The 25,347-nt window shown below is 47.2% G+C and overlaps 1 protein-coding gene across 2 annotated transcripts in view; it reads right to left on the reverse strand.

Annotated features, from left to right (window-relative positions):
* Window positions 1-24,999, reverse strand: part of HEG1 (heart development protein with EGF like domains 1) — an 89,608-nt gene extending 64,609 nt beyond the window's left edge. The window contains exon 1 of one of the 2 annotated variants that reach the window (XM_087439730.1): window positions 24,537-24,998. In XM_087439730.1, coding sequence (XP_087295856.1) covers window positions 24,537-24,846 — 310 coding nt within the window. In that variant the 5' untranslated portion in view covers window positions 24,847-24,998. Of the gene's footprint in view, window positions 1-24,536 lie in introns of both variants that reach the window. The other variant, XM_087439731.1, reaches the window with a different exon arrangement.
* Window positions 25,000-25,347: the final 348 nt, after the last annotated feature.

Below are 25,347 nucleotides of genomic sequence, written 5' to 3' on the forward strand. Positions count from 1 at the left end.
AAACCAAAACATAAAAATCAATAAATAGCAATATAAGCATGCTATTTAGACATATGGACATAATTACTAAAAGAATCAGTTAAAAAGGTTGAATGTGGTTGATTCTGGGAAGCAGAAAATGATGATGGTAGAAGTGGTCAGGGTTTTTATAATAGCCTTATAAAATATACTTGGATCTTTCAACTATGTATGAGTTTGATAAAAATAAAAATTAAATTTTTAAAAAGTTGAATAACAAACCAGGGTAAATGTCTGCAGTACATGATAAAAGTTTAGCATTCTTTTTTTTTTTTTTTTTTTTGTGAGCAAGATCAGCCCTGAGCTAACATCCATGCTAATCCTCCTCTTTTTGCTGAGGAAGACCAGCTCTGAGCTAACATCTATTGCCAATCCTCCTCCTTTTTTCCCCCAAAGCCCCAGTAGATAGTTGTATGTCATAGTTGCACATCCTTCTAGTTGCTGTATGTGGGACGCGGCCTCGGCATGGCCAGAGAAGCGGTGCGTCGGTGCGCACCCAGGATCTGAACCCGGGCTGCCAGTAGCGGAGCGCTCGCACTTAACTGCTAAGCCATGGGGCCAGCCCAAGTTTAGCATTCTTAATACATGAAGAACTTTTTCAAATTTCTCAGATTCACATCTTACAGACAAAGAACATGAATGTGCAATTCACAAAAGGAAATACCTAAGTGGAGAATAAATACCTGGAAGTATTGTTGGAAAGAAATGAAATACAAATCCAAACTAGAAAAGACCTTTTTAAATTTTATATATTTAATTCTTTTTGCCTATCAAATTGGCAAAGATTTTTAAAATGATAACATCTAATGTCACTGAAGGTACAGAAAATGGCCACTTTCATACAATGTTGGTAAGAATGTAATTGGCTCAGTCTTTCTGGTGAGAAATTTGGCAATCCATTGCAAAAGCCTTAAAAATAGACATATATTTTGACCTAGGAATTCCATTTCTGGAAATTAATTCTAAGGAAATTATTAAGGAAGTGTGCAAAGTTTTAGATGTAAGGAAGTTTATCACAGCATTGTTTATAATCATGACAATTGGAAACAACCTAAATTTCTGCAACAGGGAGGTGGTGAACTTAATTACAAGACAACAAAACTTTAACAGACTGACCAAAATATATTATTGATACAGTTTTAGATATGTATTACGCTCAACCTATATTGTCAAGTGAAAACACAAATTACAAAACGGTATGTACCATATGATCCCATGTTATTTAAAAAAAAAAAGTGTCTCCTAAGAAAAAGAACAAACAAGGTTGGTATCTTGGTAAAAGGACTCCAGGTCCCCAAGAAGCCATCTTGTAATGAGCTTTCTTTGGTCCCCAGACTGCCCCCTAAGGTAGGTGAAGCCTGTAGACTTTAAATATAAAGTTGGCTCCTGCAACTTGCTAATAACACAATGTGTGGGTTTAGGCTCCGGCGCCATTTCTGAAATATAAGGATGTGAGTGGCTTTGACTGCCCAGCTGAAGGACGGATGAGTTTTCTGTGTCTGGGCCACTCAGCCTCTGGCTGCCTAACCACTCTCAGCACCAGTTGTGGCCGTAGCTGGTGGCCTGATCAAAGAGAGGTGCCGAAGACCATCTCTCCAGAGCAGCTAGAGACAAGGCACGCCCCTGGTCAGCGCTGTCACTGCTGGCCCTGCTGACCTCGGGAACAGGCTGGCTTGTGGGGCCACCTCCACCCTCTTCCCCTTATTCACAGGGCCACGGCCACCTGGATCAGTGAGAAGCTCTTACCTTTGGTGTCCCTCTTTATCCAGGAATCTTTCCCTTTCTTCCCCCAGGAACACAGGAGGCAACATGAAAAAGCTACTTGCTCTACCCATACCTTGTGAATCTGTGTTCTCTAGGCAAAGTGCTCTCATCTACAAGAAACAGAGCCTGCTTCCAGCTCCATGCCTGGATCTGGAAATTCAGTTCATAATAAGAGAGGCAGCGGGTAACACAGAGACTGTGGTTAAAGTCAGGCTGTCTGGGTGAGACTTCTGGCTCCACCACTTATATGCCCTATGACCTCAAAGGAGATACATAATTTCTCCGTGCCTTGGCTTCTTTATCTGTAAAATGGGTGTCCTAACAGTACCTACCTCACTGGGCTGTAATAGACAGTACACATGTGAGAGCTTCGAATAGGACCTGGTACGTGGTGAGTGCTATATACATAGCTATTAAATGGATTTAGGTCTATCAACTTTTAACAAATACATCTGGGATGTGATTGGCAGACACTACTAATCAATCATGGCTCAGTCTCGCAATCCTTCTCCAGGCAGCAGATCAGAGCTGGTCCACAGGTGAAAGCCCCTGGACCGCCCAGGCCCGCAGGCCCTCCTGGACGCTAGGCGTGCACTCTGGTGAAAGGACTGAGGCTGGCTGACTGGCTGTTGGGCAGCTTGCGCCTCCACCTCTGCTCCAGGACATTCTCCTAAGAGGCGCAGGGAGAACTTAGGGGGCACAGGGTGAGACCTGGGGCCACCTCATGCACGGCAAGCCCCTGATGTCACTGACCCAGGGTTCCAAGAGAATAGTGTCCCACTGCTCCCTGTTTAACTCTGGGCGTCCCTCTACTTCTTTTATTGCCTACAAACAATTCCTCAGAAAAGGGATTACCAAACCCCACAGGCTGGGGCAGGTAGCACCCCAGCCCACCCTCTCTGCTACTCGAGGTCTCTTTGATTGTGAACATCCAAGTGCTTTACACCATTCCATGTTGTATCTCAGGGAGAACGATGGCTCAAATGCCAAAATCTTGATCTAAGTCCAAGTACTAATCCTTTCAGAAGCCCCGGGTTGTTTAGGGCGCTGTGGCTGAATGTTGTTTGTGGTGTTGGTCCCTATTCAGCACAGGTGCAGACCCTGAGTAGGAGAATAATTCAGAGTAAAGTGAACAGGACTCAACAGGGACCTACCACATGCAGCGGAAGGTATCAGGCAAGCTGCTCTCACTCTTGGTGGAAAGAGATATGGCCCCGGAGGAACGGAAAGGGCCAGGATGGGCCAGATGGGGAGGGAGGACAAGAAGCTGTGCCCCACCAGACGCTCAGGGGCAGCCTCTGAGGTGGGGGCAGGGGCGTCCTGAGGCTCAGTGGAGGCTGGCACACCATACCTCACCCATCCTTCTCCCCACATGGTCAGAGATGATTGCTCAAACCCCACTCACGGCCCGTGGCAACTGAGCCACACCAACCAGCCTCGTATTAGAGTTTAGATGTCCCAATTTCTCAGGCATCTTTTGAGCTAGAAATACCATCCTCCCTCTGCGCTCAGCCCCCTATGTCAGGACATCACTTTCCCTTGTACCATGAATGGAGATTAAATTCACAAGCGAGTTTTATTGCTTTGCCTGTTTTTTTTTTTTTTCCCAAGTTGACAAATTCCACTTCTGTAGCGTCTTAATGTTCCAAAACATCTGTTTGTGAAGCAGCAGCATCAGGGATGCTAGCACAGCCCGGGAGTACGATTTCCTAATTAGCAGCTGCTACAGAATCAACTCCTCACCACCCACCCCATGATTTGGGGTTTTTCAACTTGCATTGTTTCTGAGCAGAGGGGTGGGCGTGTACAGGGAGTGTGCCATGTCATCCAAAGAGGCAATTTCCTCCCGGAGGGCCCAGCCCGCCCCCACACTGCACCATCTACCGCTGCAGCAGGCCCTGTGTCAAGTGTTACCAGATACAGTCTCGAGTTTCTGGGGCACAGAGTTGAAGCATGAGCCCTTTATTTTCATTTCCTTCCATTTAGATTCAGATTTCACAAACATCTATTCAGTGCTTACTAAGCGCAGAGTGTTTTCACAGGCATTATCTCATTTAATGTGTGTGCCAGCGGGTCAAGTGGGTATCACGGCACACGGAAACTGAGGGGCAGAAAGATCACATGATTGTTCAAGGTCACACGCTCAAGGGCATAATCTGAACCCAGGTCTCATTCCATCACACCCCGGCTTATTTGGTGACATGGGGCTTCACGGTGCTGACCAGCAAGCAGAGCCAAAAAAAGTCCCACCAGCCTTCAAACTTCAGCCTTAAACCCACCTGCACTACTACCCTGTTTCGCCCTAAAAGGAATGAGACGGTACATGTCACATGGGCTTTGGAATCAGACAGACTTGGTTTGACAACTGCTGCATGCTATTAGCTGGGAGACTGAGCAAGAGGACTTCTAAATCAGCTTCCAACTCAGAGATGAATTCCATGGGTAATTTCCATGAAAAGAATGATAATACAGAAAGAGTAGAGGCCAAATGGAGAATGAGTCCGAGTGACAAGAAAAGCCTGTTTTCAAAATATGAAGTTTGGGGTGAGGTTATAACTTTTGGGTAGAAATGTCCGACAGGTAGTTAAAAATTGGGCACTATTGATTAGGAGGTAGGACAAGGACATAGCATATGAAGGGAAAAGTGAGGGTCAAGGTCTGAATTAAGGGAAAACTTGAATTTGAAGGGAGGAGAAGAGCCAGTGAAAGAGACATAGATGACAAGCAAAGGATAGGACGAGATTAAAAGCAGGGACTAGGAAGTTGGCGAGGGTTGAGATGCAGCAGAGAGGGCATGGACACCAGGCCTAAGAAAAGGCCAGAGACTAGGCAACCAAAGTCCCCAGGACTTTCTAGAGCGTCACGCGGCAGACGGAAGATGAAGGTCAGATTGCTAGAGGTTAAGGCTCAGGAAGGAGAGGTTCTGGAACAGTAAAATACTGACCCCAGCTGCAGAATTCCCATCCATCCCTTGCACTTAGAGCTTTCTTGGGATCCTCAACTTGGGAAACAGTCTTAGGAGAGCTGTGAGGCTAGTGCCTTGTATCTACAATGAAACTAAGAGCTGGTTCTCTGAAAAGATAAACAAAATTGACAAGCCTTTAGCTAGACTCACTAAGAAAAAAAGAGAGAGGACTCAAATAAATAAAATTAGAAATGAAAGAGGAGATGTTACAACTGATACCACAGAAATATAAAGGATCATAAAAGACTACTATGAACAATTATACAACAACAAATTTGACAACCTAGAAGAAATGGATAAATTCCTAGAAACATACAACCTACCAAAACTGAATTATGATGAAACAGAAAATCTGAACAGATCAATTACTAGTAAAGAGATTGAATCAGTAATCAAAAACCTCCCAACAAACAAAGTCCAGGACCAGATGACCTCACTGGTGAATTCTACCAACATTCAAAGAAGAATTAATAACAATCCTTCTCAAACTCTTCAAAAAAATAGAAGAGGAGGGAACTCTTTCAAACTCATTTTATGATGCGAGCGTTATCCTGACATAAAACCCAGACAAGGACACCACAAGAAAAGAAAATTACAGGCCAACATCCCTGATGAACAAAAATGCAAAAATCGTCAACAAAATATTAGCAAACCAAATTCAACATCACATTAAAAGGATCATACACCATGATCAAGTGGGATTTATTCCAGGGATGCAAGGATGATTCAACATCCACAAATCAGTCAATGTGATATACCACATGAACAAAATGAAGAATAAAAATCATATGATCATCTAAATAGATGCAGATAAAGCATCTGACAAAATTCAAAATCCATTTATGATAAAAACTCTCAACAAAGTGGATATAGAGGGAATGTACCTCAACATAATAAAGGCCATATATGACAAGCCCGCAGCTAACATCATACTCAATGGTGAAAAGCTGAAAGCTTTTCCTCTAATATCAGGAACAAGACAAGGATGCCCACTCTCGCCACTTTTATTCAACATAGTATTAGAAGTCCTAGTCGGAGCAATTAGGCAAGAAAAAGAAATACAAGGTATCCAAATTGGAAAGGAAGAAGTAAAACTGTCACCAGTTGCAGATGACATGATATTATACATGGAAAACCCTAAAGACTCCATCAAAAAACTGTTAGAACTGATAAACGAATTCAGTCAAGTTACAGGATACAAAATGAATGTACAAAAATCTGTCGTGTTTCTATACACTAACAATGAACTATCAGAAAGAGAAATTAAGAAAACAATCCCATTTAAAATTGCATCAAAAAGAATAAAATACCCAGGAATAAACATAACCGAGGAGGTGAAAAACCTGTATAGTGAAAACTACGAGACATTAATGAAAGAAAATGAAGACGACACAAATAAATGGAAAGATATTCTGTGTTCATGGATTGGAAGAATTAATATTGTTAAAATGTCCATAATACCCAAAGCAATCTATAGATTCAATGCAATTTCTATCAAAATTCCAATGGCATTTTTCATAGAAATAGAACAAATAATCCTAAAATTTGTACAGAACCACAAAAGACCTCAAATAGCCAAAGCAATCTTTAGAAAGAAGAATAAAGCTGGAGGATCACACTTCTTGATTTCAAACTATATTACAAGGGTATAGTAATCAAAACAGTATAATATTGGCATAAAACAGACACACAGATAAATGGAACAGAATAGAGAGCCCAGAAATAAACCCACACATATATGGTCAATTAATTTACAACAAAGGAGCCAAGAATATACAATGGGGAAAGGACAGTCTCTTCAATAAATGGTGCTGGGAAAATGCGAAAGAATGAAACTTGATCACTATCTTACACTATATACAAAAATTAACTCAAAATGGATTAAAGACTTGAGTGTAAGACCTGAAACCATAAAACTCCTAGAAGAAAACATAGGCAGTAAGCTCCTTAACATAGGTCTTGGCAGTGATTTTTTAATCTGCCATCAAAAGCAAAAATAAACAAGTGGGACTACATCAAACTAAAAAGCTTCTGCACAGCAAAAGAAACCATCAACAAAATGAAAAGGCAGCCTACTGAATGGGAGAAAATATTTGCAAATCATATACCCGATAAGGGGTTAATATCCAAAATATATAGAGAACTCATACAATCACACAACTCCATAGCAAACAAACAATACAATTAAAAAATGAGCAGAATATCCAAATACACATTTTTCCAAAGAAGACATACAGATGGCCAACAGGTACATGAAAAGATGCTCAACATCACTAGTCAGCAAGGAAATACAAACCAAAACCACAATGAGATACCACCTCACACCTGTTAGAATGGCTATTATCAAAAAGACAAGAAATAACAAGTGTTGGTGAGGATGTGGAGAAAAGGGAACCCTTGTGCACTGTTGATGGCAATGTAAATTGGTGCAGACACAATGGAAAACAGTATGCAAGCTCCTCAAAAAAATTAAAAATAGAACTACCATAAGATCGAGCAATCCCATTTCTGGGTATTTATCCGAAGAAAATGAAAACACTAACTCAAAAAGAGATATGCACCCCATGTTCACTGCAGCATTACTTAACAACAGCCAAGACATGGAAATAACCTAAGTATCCATTGATGGATGAATGGATAAAGAAAACACATATTGGAATATCATTCAGCCATAAAAAAAGAATGAAATCTTGCCATTTGCGACAACACGGATGGACCTCGAGGGCATTATGCTAAGTAAAATAAGTCAGACAGAGAAAAACAAATACTGTATGATCCCTCTTATATGTGGAATTGAAAAAAAAAAAAAACCAACCAAGTTCACAGAAATAGAGAACAGATTGGGAGTGTCAGAGGTGGGGGAGGGGGTGGGAGAAATGCGTGAAGGTGGTCAAAAGGTAAAAAGAAAAAAAAATACACTGTTGTGTGTACCAGCAGAGATTCCTATACCTACGACAGTTGCATGTTTTTTGTATTTTTAAAGATTTTCCTAAGATTCAATCGCTCACACAGGGAGGGGAGAAAACAGACTTAAAAAAAAAGGAGACTGCTATCCCCTTCCCTTTTTAATTCTTCTTTTGCTATGACGAATGACTGTAAACCCAAGAGGAGCAAGGCATTGTCCACAGGAACTTCATGAGAGAATGAAATGCTCCTATTCTCAGAGATCAAATTCAGAAATCCCACACATTTACAATCTGCAAAGCACTTTTTACGGGATAATTTATCTTGTTAGATCCTGGCATTCCGAATGCAGGCAGGTTAGGAATTCTTGGCCCATTTCATAGAAGAGAAGACTGAGGCTCAGTACTGAGATCACCCGCCCAGGGTAACCCAGAAAATAAGTGGCAGAGCAGAGACTGGATCCCAGCTCTTTCATTCCCGTGTCTCTCTTAAGTAACCACACTCAAGAGAAAACCAGTGAGGACTGAGAAGAGAGAAGCTCAGCCATCTCTTCCCAAACGAATGTATGGCATGCAGCCTGTGTCACTAGCCAGCATCCATAGTGCTTTGCATCATTCATTCTGGCTAAAGTTGGGAAATCGGCTGGGTTGTCTTTGGTGCCCCCATCCCTCTCTATAGGTGACCTCCACCCTTACGGACCATAGCAACAAACTAGTCTCCCTCTCAGACGACAGGACTGGGGCCCAAGAGGTCCCAGTAACAGCTCCAAATCCAGATTACAGCCAGAGAGTGGCATTTATGAATTCAAAAAATGCTTACTCTCACACTCATTAGGATGGCTATTATTGGGGGAAAAAAAATGGAAAATGAGTGTTGGCGAGGACAGAGAGAAATTGGAACGTTCATGCACTGCTGTTGGGAGTGTAAAATGGTGCAGCCATTGTGGAAAACAGCTCGGTAGTTCCTCAAAAACTTAAACATAGAATTACTGTATGATCCAACAATTATATTCCTAGGTATATATCCAAAGAACTGAAAGCAGGTATATATCCAAAAGAACTCAGATATTTGTCCACCCACGTTCATAGCAGCATTATTCATAATCGCCAAAAGGTGGAAGCAACCCAAGTGTCCATCAACACATGCATGGATAAACAAAATGTGGTGTATACACACAATGGAATATTATTCAGCCTTAAAAAGGAAGGAAATTCTGACACGTTACAACATGGGTGAACCTTGAAAACATTATGGTAAGTGAAATAAGCTAGTCATAAAAAGAACAAATATTATATGATTCCACTTACATCAGGCATCTAAAATAGGCAAAGTCATAGAATAGAGGTTAGCAGGGGCTGGGGGGAGGAAGGAATAGGGAGTTATTACTTAATGAGTTTCTATTTGGGGTGATGAAAGTTTCCAGAAATGGATGGTGGTGATGGTTGCACAATATTGCGAATGTACTCAATGCCAATGAATTGTACACTTAAAAATAGTTAAAATGGTAAGTTTTATGTTATGAATATTTTACCACAATAAAAAATATAGATATTTACTGAGCATCAACCACACACAAGGTAAGGTGGAATCTGCCTCAAGGACCTTACCGCTTCCAAGACAGCTGAACCTGTACGTAAATCCCTACGACGCCGTGGGGTGTGGGACGTGGCCCAGTGAGGCAGAGAGGGTGCCCCGGGAGTTTGGAAAGCGCAGGGCTAAGACCAAAATCTTATCCTCCCTTTCCCGGCTGCCACCATCTCCTCCAGATCACGGCCCTTCCACAGCAGGCCCCTCCTGGCCTCACTCTCTTCACCCCAGGAATCCTCCAAATGAGGGGGATTTCAGGCCGGATGGCCAGGGGTGAGATATTTTGGGGCAGGCAGGAACCTTGCGGGCGTGGAGGGAAGGTGGCTGAGATCTCACCAGAAAGGCAGCCGCCTACTCAGCGGGCCACTCTGGGCTGTGTTTTGAAACGCTGCTGCGGATGTAATGATTCTGGGTGGAGCACGTTCAGGAGCCAAATGAGTTTGAGTGAACAAAAGACTCAGCCCTCGCTCTGGACTGTCCAGGGCTCTCGGGGAGTTTCATTTCCTTCCTTGTCCTTGCCCTGAAAGGAGCAGCCCTAAGAAAAACCATACACACTATGAAGTGTTTGGACTTGAGATCCGATGATCTGATTTTAAAAAAGGTTCCCCTGGAACAGCCTCTAGCAATGAAAGTATAAAGTTTATAAGGCGTATCATCCTCCCCTCCCTGTGACAGAGTCGGCTTTTGTCCAGGGAGCATCCTCTGGGGAGAAAACAGGCCTGCAGGACTGAGCCGTGACCCAGGGACCAGCTGACCTGGAGCCCCGGAGTCTGGGGTCAGGCTTCCAGAATGAGAATCACCCGTGGGGTGGCCTCGGGGTGCTAAGCGGGGAGGCAGCCTCCCCAGGCAGGAGTGAAAGATGAAGGATCTTGATGTGACCTCATGCTCCTTGTTTTAAAAATAATTCTATAGGTTTAAAAAAGAAAAGGCCTTGAGAAAAAGCCCTAGGGTTGAAGGTCATAAGATTCCCATTCAAGTGAATAAGTAAACAAAAAGACTTTCTGTGGGGGTGCCTATCTCGTTTTTGGGGGAATCTACCTTGCACCTCCATTTTCTTTGCCTCTCTCACCCTTTGAAAAATAAACACCCAGCAGAGGGGCTTGAAGAGGAGGCTCTTTAGCAAAAGGCAGTTTTGAGAAAGCAGCTGAAGAGCAGCTCCCTGGGGCGCCGGGAGGTGAAGGGGGGACAGGGCAGGGGAGCAGGCCTCCCTGTCTCCCGTGGTGTCACCCTAACATTCGCTAACACCCAGAGAGGAAGCCTGGTGGCCGGGCTCCACCAAAGGAGGCCTGCCAGGTTAGCGAAACAATAAAAAGGCAAGGAAAAACATCCTGGTTCCGAGGAGGAAGGGGGGAGAGCAGCGGAGGGAGGAGGGGGCAGGAAGAGCCGGGCCTCTCCCGGGCAGGCGGCGCTGGGCAAACTTAATGAGATGTGGCCCGGGGCTTTAAACACCCACTCCGCACTGGCGGCTGACTTTCATCACTTCTGCGGTTAATTTATTCTACAGACCTGTGTGAAGTGGCCCAGGACGCTAAGGAAATCATAGAAACATCATTTGTCTGGGAAGTTTACAATGTTAGAAAACGTACACAGCGGAGTGATGTTAAGGCACAAAGGGCCCCAAGGCCTGGACTGGGGAGGGAAGGGAGCGTGGGCCCACTGGGAGCCCATCAGGGTGTATAAGTAAATTCTCTTTAAAGAGATAAATTAAAAGTTTACTAATAGGCTTTTTAAATAAAGATTGGGAAATCTGACACTTGATTCAAATACAACCAATATTTTTTAAATCAGTGGTTTGCCATGGCTAGTTAAAAAAAGAGATAAAATAGAGGGAGAAGAAAGGAAAGAGGCTGAAAAGAGAAATAAAAGGGAGAAACTTGCAGAGGGAGGGAGAAATCAAGCTAGGGAGAATTTAAAAAATTTTAAAAGGACAGCCACAAGAGTAGGGAAATTATGATGATAATTATAGCAGCCCAAATGTGTGTAGCACTTGCTCCCTGCAGGCACCTTGCTAAGCAGTTCACAGGGATTGTCGCAGTGAATCCTCATGGCAACCCCATGAGGCGGCCACCATTATTATCCCTGCTTCTCTGATAAGGAAACTGAGGCGTAGAGAGAGCAAGTAAGTTGCCCAAGGCTACAGAGCAAATAGTAGAACTGGACCCCAACCCAGGTCTGTCTGACTCCAAACAAAGTCCAATTTAAAGTCCAAAGAAATAAAGGAAGGATGAAGGAGAAGAAAGGAAGAAGCAAAACGAAGACAGAAAGCTTCAGAGAAATGGCAACATATCCTGAAAGGGAAAGCTGGACGGGACAGAGGCAGCCCTCCTCGGGTGGGCTTCCAGGATGCTTCCCTGAGGACACCTGGATCCAAACTGCAGTCTCATGCCCCAAACGGGGAGACAACATCCTGACATCCCATGTAGCCCACTGTTGAATGGAATTATGTGTACTGATAGGATTTAGAAGAAGGAAGAAAGAGAGGGAGGGAGGATGGGAGGAAAGAAGGGAGGGAAGAGTCGATGGTGATTACATGTGAGCAAGAAAAGGAGGCAAGGCAAAGATGGGTTTTGAATGTGTGTCTTGAGAGATGAATGGGACCATTAACAAGCAAAGGGAGGTCAGGTTTGGGGGAGGAAGGGGTGACATGTCTGCATGTACAACCGTTATCTGTTGTGTTGAAAGTGAAGCGCGATAAATATGTGTGAGGGTCTGGTAGGAGGCTGAAGGCACAGGACTGGATTTCTGAAGAGAAGAAAGGTAGTTCTCGGAATCACCCCTCAGAGAAAATGGTGAAGCCACACTAAGTCTTCCCTCCATGCCTTTGTTCCTGCAGACCTCCCTACCTAGAACGCCCTGCTCCCTTCTCTGGGCCTTCTGGCAAAATCTGACTCATTTCTCACAACCAGCTCAGAGGCCGCCAATTCCAAGAAGCCTTCCCCAGAGAGAACCCTGTCCCTCTTGACTACTGTTTCACCTTGTTATACAATTTTAACTTACTTGATCACATTTCTATGTCCCTTATGAGAGACTGTAGCTCAATAAACGTTCACTGAACTGAGTTGGAGGTAGAAGGCCAAGGGCAAAACTGTGAAGAACATCCCACCTGGTCGGAGGGAGAGGTGATGGGAAAGAGTCATGGCAACAAGAGGCAGCCGAGAGGACAAAGAGATGGAGAACTGAAAAAGGCTGTTGAGATTTCCTAGAATGTTCCCCTCTTTCCACCTCCTCTGCAACTTTCTACTCATCCTCCCACATCTACCTTCATGCTTCATGAAGCCCCACCTCATTTATGTAATGATAATGCCCAGTGTGTTCCAAAGGAAGCATTAAGGACTAACACGTACACGGCACATGCATGTTTACAAAATTTGTCCACGTGGATTAATTCACTTCACCCCCTACAACAACACTGTGACATGGACAGAACTGGCATTATCATCTCTATTATACAGATATGGAAAGAGGCTCAGAGATGAAACGCCTTGCCCAAGGTCACAGTCAGTTCATCATACTATGACTCAAATTACTTGCTATGTCTACATTTAAAAGTGCTTTCATGGTCATAATTATATTTGCTCCTCCTCAAAAGCCTTATTAAGGAAGTAGTTTAAATATTATTATCCCCATTTTTAACATGAGAAAAGTAAGACCCAGAGACATTAGGCAGCTAGCAATGCCACATCACTAGAAAGTGAAGGGGTTAAGACCAAAAGTCCTCTGACCCTGTCAGAGCTCTTGAGCCACCACTGGCATCTCTCTTCCCTAACTCTGCCAGCGGCTATAGACAGCACCACTCCATTACCACAAGGCATGACTACACTATAAATAATTCCTAACAAACCACAAGAATTCACCTACCCAATGAGGATGATCCTCTTCAAAGAGGTCCCATTCAGACCATACTTATTCCGACAATGCTGTTATTGCTTAAGCTGTTTTCTAAAATTCTCTAACTTTCAATGGAGCTTGCAGAATATTCTCTTGCGTTTCGTGAATAACGACAAATTTTCATCCCTTGATAATGGGTTTGGATGGATTTGGAAACAAACAAAAATTCAAAGCCCAATCTAGTGACTGAAGCAGGAGATCGAGATGGGTGGCTCCATTTCGGATCCAGGAGGAGGTTTAACTGCAAAAAAAACCAGGGCGTTGCTTGTGGCTCGCACACCAGCTCTGAAGGCGGCTCCCAACTCCTTCAAACACTTTTGAGGCGTGTGCCAATAACCTCCAGAGGTTTTGACCTGAAGGAGAAAACTCACTGGCCACAGAGGTCCAAGTATGATTGATTTTTAAAGCCTTATTATTTTGGAGTCACACCTCACATACTGTTTTTACTGAGTCCTAATTGTTTCACATGTGTTAATCTGGTCTCCTTAGATGATTATACGCAAGAGCTGTGGCACTTAGTTTTTCTGACCTCAGATCTTCAAATCTTGTTCTTTCCTCTCTGCATCTGAAGTTAAGGATGGAGAGTTCTAAAAGCACCAAGGGGTGAGGTTGGCAGGGGTCCAAGGTGAGGGAGGACCAGGTAACAGAGATCCTTGGAAGGTGGACTTAAGCCCTTTGCATTCAGAGCTTGTCCCCCATCCAATAAGCCTGGAGGTGAAGGGGGTGTTGTCATTAAGACAATGGTCAGTATAATAGGCACTGGTTTCGGGAGCACCATCATGGCGGGTATTTACAGAGCTCTCCTGCCAGGCACCGAGCAGTCTGCTTTCCAGGGGCTCTATGACACTATATGCCCTGAGCAGGGGCTTATTTATAGCCCATTTGACAGATGAGAAACCGAAGGCACAGAGAGGCTGAGTACCCTACCAAGGTCCCACAGCTGGCAAGCGGCACTCTTGGGGCTTAAATTTGACCCCTGAGCCAGGACCTCCCCAGGTCTGTGCCTGCAAAGCCAGCAGGGCTCTCATCCACACTCCGTCAAAAGACGATCCCAGAAAAAGTCTCACCACATGGCAGCAACAAACATCCTGGTGGCCCCAGGGCCTACAGGAATGAAACTCTCCCCACAGTGAAGCTGCTTCCCTCTCCTCCTACTGCCCAGGGAAGGAAAACGGAGTGGTTTTCAATCCTAGCCTAACAGACCATAACCATCGGTCACAACCTTGCACAAAAAACATCCCACCAGGTTACAACCAGGCGTCTCTCCCTGTATTCTTGCTACTTCTTCCTCCAGTGTGACTGTTCCAGTTCAGACAGCCCAGGATGGCACAGGGTCAGCTGGAGGGCTTGAGCTCGGCCTCTGCCTTCTTCTCATCACCTGTCTTCCTCCCTGGTCTTCATCTCCCAACTTATGGAAGACACTGAGCAGAAACTTGTCAAACTTATCAAATCCACCTCCCTGCCTCCAGCAGCCCAGCTCCTTCCCAGCACAGAGAGGTGAGGGCTACTGTTCTTCAGAGTCTCCAGGGAGGTCAGAGCCTCCCCTGAAGCCCCCTAGGAGCTGGGAACAGAGCCGTGCCTGCCTGCCACACCATCTGACCTGTAAGCTTTCCTCAAACACTCCAACATGACAGGAAAGCCAGAATAGTACCATGAAGTTCAAGTACCCCAAAACTAAAATACAGCGCAAAAGGAACGTGTCCATTTTGAACAGCCCCTGTAAACAGAGCAGACGGTCTGGCCAGCTCCTTAAGAGATCTTATAACAGGAGCCCTAGATCACGTGGTGGTGCAGGTGCTGCTGCAGTACCACCCGGGCAGTGGGTGGCCACAGGTTGGACAGGTGCTCCCTGAGCCGAGGGAGGCGCTAGGGAACAAAGATGGATAAAACCTAGTGCTTCCTCTCAAGGAGCTGGAGGTCTACAGGTGTACATGCAGAGCCACCGTGAGGGCCTTTTCCTTGTCCCTCACACAGGCTCCCAAAGCTCCCGGACCCTCAGCTGAGAAGCCAGGTGTTGAGTCTCCTCGAGCTTCACACCAGCATCAGGGAAGTTGAGAGGTGTTCACAGGATAACGACGGGCCCTCTCAGAAACGGAGCTTTTAGCACCGGATGGACCAACCAATCATTTCATCAAGAAATGGAGGCCAGAGGGGGAAGCAATGTGCCAAAGTCACACTGTGACTAAGTGGCAGAGCCGAAACTTGAACCCAGACCTTCCGGACCAGCTTTCACCTCTAGCACTCCGGGCTGCTGGAGCACCATTTCCACCCCCAACTAGAGCTCTAACGGTCACTACGATGGCTGTGAAACTGCTACACTGGTTTCCAGAACCTCTCCAGGAATACCTATGTCTGTGAGCAGCAGCCATCACATCACTCGGTTGGGAGCGTCTCGATTTATCAGATAATCTCCCAATCTAAAGTGACCTTGCATCTTGAGAGACCAAAAGTTTCTGAGCACAAAGTGAAATTTACTGACTCTGGCTGGAAATCAACCAGGGTAGATGAGGCAAAAGAGTGAGAGCCCTACAATGACAGGGAGAGTCGTCTTTTTCCTCATTTTGGAAATAAGCCTTTCTATCATATAATGAATAAAGATCGACCTTGTAAGGTTCCTTCTAACCCTGAGAGTCTAGGAGTCTCTGAACATAAACAGAATTCCCAAAATGTTCTTATAGACCCAAAACAAAAATCTAATTTTGCCCAGTATGCCACAATTTAAAGGATCAATTATTGCCAATGAAACGGCTCTAATTTAGAAAGATACAAGGTCCCTGTGGCATTCTCTTGCCCGATCCCACATTTTGCATTCCAGTTCCTTCTAAAATACTTGTGTTTCCCTTCTGCCTGGTCACTTTGCCAAAGCACTTTGCTGGGTTGCCTCCCTGCCCAGATGTAGTCTTCCTCGGCACAACCATGGTGGAGAGCTCGCCTGACTGCTTTGGAGGGACCCACGGCATCAGCAGTGTCCCCCAAGCTTCCTGCTCACCAGACACCTTGCAAAGTCAGTCACCCACAGAAACATCCTCTCCTCAACCTGCCTCCGACCAGAGGATAAGGTGGGGCTACAGAAGCTTCCGGAAATGGGGCTAGCAGAGAGATGCTGTGATTGCCCACTCCCACCACCACACACACACACACACACTATCAGAAGATATCTGGGTGAAAAAGAAAGGTAGGAGAAAGGTGCTTTGTTTTCATCAAAATGCCTGGTGGCAAATAGGGTGTGGTGAATCTACGCAATCTTACGAAGCTGGGAAAAGTATAATTTGGCACAATTCTAGGGGACCGTTTGGTAGTATTGTCAGGAATCTCAAAATTTTCCACATCCAGGAATTAACACTAAGCAAATAATCAGAGACAAATACAAAAACTGATGCACAAAGATGTTTATCCAGCATTATTGATGATAGTGAAGAAGTGGAAATAGTCCATATGTCCAATAAAGAAAGAGCTGGAAAAAAAAATTATGGCATAATGGAAGACTACCTATTCTGGATATTCATATGGATATGCACATGGATTGGAGATATATATTATCCTATACATATTACATATATTTTATATTATATATATAAAATTTTATATTCCATATAAATGAGAAACAATAACAATTGCTAATGTTTTAATATACTTCTAGTAGTTGGAATATACGTGATATTTTATTTGTTGCTTTTACTTTTCTATAACTTCCAGATTGTATGTGATAAACACACAAAACTTTCATAATTAGAAAAAAATGTTATAATTTTTAAAAAGCAAAGACGACCATGCAGCTTGGAAATACCACAATGCTAGCACTTTATCCTGAGCCTGAGTCAAAATGTCACCTCATGGCCTCACTGTTGACTGATGGCAAGCCAGGCTTCTCTGGGCTGACAGTCCCTAGTCTGGCAGGGGAAACACATGTCAGGGAGGAGAGGCGCCCTGCCTGATGAGGGAGAAACACCCTTACCCTCTGACAGCTCCTGGGCCAACCAGGGAAGCAGGAACACAGTGAGCAAAAGGCAAACACTCCAGAGACGTATGTCCAAACCCTTGGCTTCAGCTCCTCCCGCCACAGCAGCATCCCAGCCCAGGCACCCTGGACCAAATCCCGCACCAGAGAGAGGATGCGGGCTTCTCTGCTCCAATGGCAGCCCCTCTGCCTTGTCCCTCACCCAGAGAAGAAGAATGTCCAGTCCACCGTCCTATTGCACTGGGGGGTAAAGTATGAGGAAGGTATTGGCTAGTCTACCCTGTGTTTTGATGATCCAGGAACATGAGGGCAGCTCAGTCAGAGATATTACTATAAGCATGCATTCCTCTTTCCATCTCCGACTTCTGCATCTGGACTCATTTTCCCCTTTTGCAAGCATTTATTCAACAAATACCATGAGTGTTTACTGTATGTCAGGCACCGAACTAGCCCTGGCTTCCCATCTTCACTTCCTCTTGTCTTCCCACAGTCTACTTTCCACCTCCCTCTTCTGCGAAAACCCCTCCACGGTGCCCAGAAGAAAATCTGACCTCCTTATGGAAGTTCTCGTGGCCTCACATGATCTGCCCACTGTGGCCTTCCTTCTCTCCAACAGAGAAACCTGCATGCTCATTCAGGCCTTAGGGCATTTGCACTGGCTGTTCCCTCTGCCCGGGAGGCTGGTTCCACCACACGCAGGGGGACACCAGGCACCTAGTCTCCCAGACAGGAAGGAGTTTGGCATGTATAAACAACTGTCTGGTGCGGTCAGAAGCGGGGAGTGGAGCAAGAAGAGGTCAGCGAGTCGGCAGGGTCAGATGCTGCGGATCCTGTAGTCCAGCAGGGAGTCTGGATTTTATTCTAAGCACAATGCAAAGCCCTTGGAGGGTTTTCAGCCCGAGAGTGAGGTGACCTGAATTACATTTTAAGAAGATCACTCTGGCTTCTGTGAGCTCAGATTAGATGGAGAGCATGAGTGGACACGGGGAACAGAAAAGAGCAATGAAGTTGAAGAGGGCAGATCCGTGATATGTTCCGGAAACAGAATCAGCTGGAGTTGCAAAAAAAAAAAAAGATGTAGAATGTGAGAAAGGGAAAGGAATGGAGGGCGGCCTCTAGGCTTTTCATTTAAGTAACTAGGTGGACCGTGTTGCCAACTCCTGACACGGGAAGAGTTGGAAGTCGACGACAGGTGAAGAGGGTAGGAATCCAGGGTTCCAGTTCTCTCTGATTTCCCTCCTTTGTGTCACTGTTAAACTTTGCCCGCGGAGGTCAGCATCTCCCACATGGTAAGCAGACTCCTTCCTGCACTCTCAAAGGTGTCCCTCAGCTTCTCAGAATCAAATCCAACGGCCTTTCCTCGACTCATTCTCCCCATCACCTTTTTAACTTGGATAGTACCTGGCTGAGACCACAAGTCCCCACTGATACACGGTAACTTACGGGGACCTTCACAGACCGTCGCATTTTATGCATAAACTGTGCGCTATATCCAAATCATCTGCCAACCACAGCCAGCCCCCAAAGTGCCCAGCCCTCACCGCGCCTTCAGGCCCGGCTGGCTCCTGGGCTGGCGCCGCTTCCTCCCCCACCATCTACACTGGGTGTTCAGAGCGGCTTCCTCTTCTCCCGTGGCTTCGACTGCTGTTGAAATTCACCCCTGCAGGCTGAATCCGGCCCTGACTTCTCCCTAGTTCAGTTGCACATTCTCAGCTGTCCGCAGAATACTTCCACTGGGACATGCTGCAGTCTTGACAGCGAAAGCACCTAAAAGCGAAGCAGCCTCTTTAACGGCAAACCAGCCCCCTCCATCCTCCGCCGTCATCCCCCACAGCCCGGCGGTCACTCTTCCTGCCTTACTCCTTTAAACAGCCCTGGCATTGCTCCCTTTCCATTTCCACTACACCCATTCTAGTCCGTGCCCTGTCTTCCGTCTTTTCCTCCCAACACATCGATACAATGCCTGCCAGCATTCCGCTTTGTCTGAAATAACTACTGGGCTGTAGTAAGGGCAGACGTGTACGTGGGTTCATCCATGAGGCCCTGGCACCAAGAACAAATGGACAATGAACAAGCAAACTGATACTGCTCTTTCCTTCCTCAAAAGCCACCAGGAGCTCCTCAAGGCAGATGCAACAAGAACAAACACCCTACACAGCCCTCTAAAGCCCCACGATCTGCCCTAATCCTCCTTTCCAGTCTTGTCTTCAATGACTCCAGTTATCCTGCAGCCTAACTGGTCTCCCAAGTCCTCTCCCCTAGCCTTCCTGGCTGTTAATCACCTCCATTTAAAAAGGCTCAAGTTTTTCAATATTTGGGATTTTGCTGGTGCCAGTACCCTCCCCACTTCTGTCTATCCACATCCTAGTCAACTCCTCCCTTTTCCCTGAAGTGTCCCTGGACTACCCGCCCCCAGCATCTCTCCACCTCTGCACACTGCAGCCCATCTCTAACCACATCATTCCTGGGGTCAGTATGACCTTTTTATGACATTTCTTCAGTGATGAATCACTAATGCATCATTCTTTCACTTTTTACAGTTTGGATGTTTGTGCTCCAACAAGACTGCATGTTCCCTGGGGGCATCGCAGACATGCACTACAACCTCCATATCCCCTGGCACAGCTCCTCACACCTAGAAAGGGCTCTGTAAATATTTCCTGACTTACAGCACAGTCAGACGTGACACAGACTGAGACATCTGCTACAGTCCAACAAAAGAAGAGAGAAAAGACAGGACAGAAACATCTTTGTTTCTGTCTACACAAGATGAAGTGAGTGGGTAGAAGAGGACATAGATGTTAAAAAGAAAACAATTTTACAGCATCTGAATGGGGTACCATTTAACTTCTCCTCCTACTGAATAGTTATTAATAACAATTGCCTCATAATATCAGCCACGTCCCCAGGAGAGAGCCCATTAAGAATGTCACCAATTCATTTCATTTTGGTTGATAATTAATGTGGCTACCTCCGGCATCAATAACCTATGGATTGGCATATAAATAGGACATAATTCACAATCTCTATATAAAATTCCCTTTTATACATGTATAAAGACTTGTGGTCTTGTCTTCTTTTTTTAGGTCTTTACTGCAGGCTATCCCCATTACCACTACTATCTCCTCATCCCGTCCCTCATCCCAATCCTAGTCCCTAAAAAGGGGCAAGAGCAAGGCATTGAGGAAGAGAGGAAGACGAATGACGAGCTGGAGAGAATCTCAGGGATCTAGAACAACTCTCACCCCATTTTACGGATGAGAAAAATGAGGTTGCATGCTATTGTGGAAAGAGCAAATGAATTTGGGAAAAATGGATTTAAATTCAGCCTCCTCCATTTGCTGTGTGATCTAACCTTGCCAGGCTTCAGTTTCCACGACTATAAAAGAGAAATGATGTCTCTCATGGGATTGTTTTGAGGGTTCAACGGGATGAGGAATGCGAAATTGCCGACCAAGGCTAGAAGGCTAGAAGCGCAGAAAGGGACCAAAACTAACGTCCTTCCCTGTTGCTTCCCTAGGATTCTTCAAAGGACGGGACATCTATTACAGGTGAAACCTCCTGTTCATACTGAATGGGGCTGGGGGCAGAGGGAAGCCACTGAAGAAGGCAGTAAGTGGCTAAGGAAACCACAACTGCCATCTGTTCTTTGCTTTCTTTCTGAGTATGTCTGTGACAAGTCAACTCCAAGAACACCATTTTCAGCCAGCTGGGGAGGGCTGCTGGCAGGCAGAGGGGATCACCAGGAGGACAGAAGCTCCTTCTCCAGCTCTCCAGGACCAGGCATGCAGTAACCGCCAGCTGGGCATCAAACACCTTTCATTTTCCCTCCGCCCACACCATTCAGTTCTCGGGCAGAAAATATCAGTGCAGCATTTACGCACCCATTGAGGGAAGCAATAAAAGGGCTCTTGCAAGGTAAAAGATGTAGCTTTTAAACATACACACATACACACCACAGAGAGTCCCTCTCCCCCCACCCCTCCTTCTATTTGGGGCAGCCTCTATCAGAGCACACGGGCTTCTCAGGAATCCCCACCACCACACCCCCCAGCCAGGAGTGAGGTGACCACACTCCTGGGGAAAGCCCCTCTCTAGGGCTGCCTCCTGCCCCGCCCGGGGCTTCACTGCTTCACTGCACGGTACAATGGTTCTCCCAGCAGCTAACGAGAAATGACCAAGTTGGCCCACAAAGTTACAGCAATTCAGGGGACAGCTATGTAACAGCCCAGAAGCGGCGGGGCTCCCAGCGCTTCCTTTTCTCTAGGGAGCTGCATTTTTCTAAGATTATTATTCCTTGGGCTGGCTGCTCAGCCACTCAGCGTCATTTCCCCTTTGGGTGGGAAAGTTCTTTCCTTCTGCATTGATTTTCATTATGACTTAAGCCTTTTTTTGCTCTCTCATCTGCAGGTCTCACCATTAAAGCACAGCTGATGGATCACAAAAATCAGGGTGGATAAACACGCACTCAGCTTAGAACTGTGCCTTGGAAGCCTCGAGTTGTTAAAAAAAAAAAAAAGACACGGAGAAAAAGAAAACCTCTAAGACTCAGCATCCTCTCTGTCTCCACTGGCTGAAACACCAGCAACAAACTTCAGCTGAACAGCCAGCAGGGTGATACGTGGGCACAAAAGCTTAACTATGGCTACACAGATGGGGAGCTGCTGTCCAGGGACTTGCAGCCAAACAACCCACAGGTGGAATGCAAGCATGGTTACTCAACAGCGAGGACCTTGAACTCTGCCAAGAGGGACAGGGCTAGAAACGGCCCCAGGGAAGAAAAGAACATCTCTGGTCCCTACTAGTAACACCCGCGTATTTGGAAGCCCAAGCCGTGAGGACCAGGCACTGACCACCAGCTTGCCGGAAGCAGAAGAGGTAGCAGGCGGTGTCCCCAACAATCAAGTGAAGCACATCATTTCTACGACTTGGGGCTCATTACCAGCAGGAACGAGCACCTCCCCAAACACAAAAACGTTGGTGCAGAGCCTGGATGGCCATCTGTCAGGGGTGCTGAGAGGGCAGATAGCCACGTGGGACGCAGTGTGGACCAGAGGGCCTCTGGAGGCGCTTTCAGAGTTGAAACTCGCTGCCTTCGGAAATAACCGATTGTGCCTTGTGATACATAGTGGTCAATCAAAAAAGGGTCGGAAGAAAATTCTCAGAGGTTATTAGGAAACTCAGACTCATTGAAATCTCTTAACCCTGGCTATCTTGTTCATTGTTTCTTTTTCTCCCTAAGTGACATTGTTCCAGCGACCACCAGAAAACAAGCACAGGTCATGCCTGGATCTTCAGCCATGTTAGCAGCTTCTAGCAGATTTCAAAGGTAATCAATTTCCACTCTTCTAATCTCACCTTTCTAACATCCCCCCTGAGATCCAGCCTTAGATCAGCCGGAAAGCAGGTGCTCCTTGGGCGCCAGGAGAGACCCTCTTAGGTAAGAGAAGTTTTGGACTCCAGCTCCTGCCCACCTGCTCTCTGGGACTCTCAGGTGATCCCTCCAGAGCCTCAAGCACCTGAAGCCTCCAATGCTCCCACCTCCCAAAATGAATCAGACTGGGAAGGATGCAAAGCCGAGACCAGCAGGGTTTCCTGCCACACCTGTGAGGAAGTGTGGGTCACTTAAGGCGGGGGCGGTTCCTGACTAACAATTCTTACCTGCTGAGTCCCCTAAGCCAGTTCCCTCCAGTCCCTCTCCCCGTAACACCTAGCTCTCTGTGATGTGTGGGGATTCCCGGCCGTAAGAGAAGGAAGGAGACTCATGTGCCAGTCTCAACCAGGCACCGCCCTGGCAAGTCAGCACCCAACCCCCCATCCCCTAAGAAGATCAGGGCCCCACAGCTAAGAAAGCCCGACTACCAGCCAGAGAATCCTGCCTTCAGCTCCTGGTGTCTCCTCTGAAATGGCCTTAATCCCCTGCACTCCACTTTCCACTTAGAAAACTCACAAAATACTACACAGTTCCTTAGTTACTGTTCCAGTGAGAGAAAGCCAGGAAATGTTCTCTTTTATATTCTTGATTCCTTCCCGTGGAACTTAAAACAATGCATGTTGTAAGTCCTCTCAAGTCAGAGTCAACTGTGGGTGTGTCGGGTAGGTCTTCTGAAGCTTCTTTCCCCTCTCCCTCCCCTCACTGTTCTCAGCTTCACAATCTTGCACCAGCGATTTAGAAATTCTCAAGGACAAGGCATTTTGCAATGATGGGAGTACCACTGAATACGGAGTTGACTTTTTACTGGGGGATCTGATTATTTTTTAAAAAAACTTTTTTCTTATTTAATTAGAGGAAGCATCCCTAGGTTCAATGAAGCCAGCTAATTCCTATACCAGAAAGTTGGTGTGATATGAGAAACTTAAATGAAGTGTCAGTTAGGAAGATGAAATCTCAACCTCCCCAACAAAACTCCAAATCAATACCTGGTGTGGCAAGCAAACTTGCCTCTCCAGGATGACCCTGAGGATGACCCTGCGGGAACGTAAGCCTGTGTCACTCACAGGGAGGCAGCGTCTAACACCACCACATGGCTGACTTCGCTCAAAGCCCTTTCCATTTATTTTTACTTTCATTTTGTCACATCACTAGGAGGCTAGGAGGAACAGGGATCATCCCTTCCATTTCACAGACAGAGAAACTGAGATCAAAAGAGGTGACATTCCCAAGGTCACAATGGTATTATGGTTGGAATTCCACTCAGTCCTTAGCATTTCTTCCAGAGCTAAAGATGGAACTGGATAAAAAAGTCCAGAGGAGAGAGGGCAGGTCCCTCTCTGAGCCGGACAGGCAGTGGCTATGCATGGAGCAGCAGCTCGCTGGGAGAGCAAAGAGGAGGAAAAGACTCAGGGACGGTCCTGTGTCAGGACTGTCTTTGCCTCGAAGGGGTTCGACCTTGCAACCCCCAACCCCCCAACCCACCGCGTCCTCCCAGTCGCTCTGCTTTTAGAGTGACCCAGTAAAGGGTTTTGTTTCCAACTACATCCTTTGTCCTGAACAATATCCTCAGGGCTAGAACCCTTTACAAATCAGTGATCTAGATTTGAAAGTCAGGCTCTGTACCTGGAGAGGCCATTTCTGTATCTATAGGAAAAGAAGGGAATTGGGGAAAGGTCGGGCCGGATGTTATCCCCTCCTGGGTGGGAGAGGCGCTTTGGAAGGTTTGGGTTTTTTCTTTTCTTTGTTTTTAAGGGAGGTGTGTGTGTAGGGGGGGTCCAGGGTACACCACGGGAGATAAGTTTTCTTCCAAGGAGTGGGGGGAGAACAGGACGGTCACACCCCCCAGTCCAGCCACCAGCGAAAGCGTCTAGGAAACGCACTCTCCCCGCCCGCCGCCCGCGCTCCAGCCCACTCTCAGGGTCCCACACTCGCGAGGTAAGCGGAGCCCCCGGCCGGGGTCGAGCAGCGCGGAGGGGCCTAGGGGTGGATGCGGCGCCCGGTCCCCGGCTCTCACTCACCCGCGCTCCCGCCTCGGGGGGACCGGACCAAGGGTCCCCGCTGTGTCGCGGCGCCCGGCCCCGGGGCCGTGTGGCGGGGGCCGGAGGTCTCGGGCCCGCGGCGCTCCCGGGGCGGCGTGGGCGGCCGCGGCTGCAGCTCGCGCTCGGCGCCCGTCTGGGACCGCCGCTCCAGCTCCGCGCCGGCGAGGGGCGTCCCGCTCGGCGCGCCGGGGCCCGGGGAGGGCGACTGGCCCCACGTCGCGGGGGCGGCGAGCAGCAGCAGCAGCAGCAGCAGCAGCAGCGGCGGCAGCAGCAGCGGCGGCGAGGCCATGGTGGCGGCGCCCGCGCTCACATGCCCGGCGCGCGGGGCGGGCGCGGGGCGGCCGCGGGTGCGAGGGAAGCGGGCGGCGGGTGCCGCGCCGGGCCGGGGAAGTGAGCGAAGTGAGGCTGCGAGCGCAGTCCCCGCCTCAAAAGTTGTGGGGAGCCGCGGGAGGGCGGCCGGGGGCCGGGCGGGCGCGGCGGAGGCGGCCCCGGCGCCGCTCCATGCTAATTAGCCCGGGCGGGTCGCGGGGCGGGCGGCTCCTCCTCGGTTGACATCACCGGCCGAGCGCGGCCGGGCCGGGGGCGGGGAGAGGGCAGGAAGGGGGCGGGGGCGGCGCCCGCAGAGCGGCCGGCGCGGGACCGCGGGCTGAGGTCCGTAGAGCCGGCCAACTTTGGCCACACGAGCGCGCGCGCACACACACGTTCCCCCCCCCACCTCATTAGTACTGCTTTGCCATTTGGAGAAGCATTAGAAAGCCCAAGTCTTCCGAATCGGGAACCAGGATTTCCC

The sequence above is a fragment of the Ceratotherium simum genome, chromosome 15, assembly GCF_057802395.1.
Source record: "Ceratotherium simum simum isolate JZ-2026a chromosome 15, ASM5780239v1, whole genome shotgun sequence".
NCBI lineage: Eukaryota > Metazoa > Chordata > Mammalia > Perissodactyla > Rhinocerotidae > Ceratotherium > Ceratotherium simum.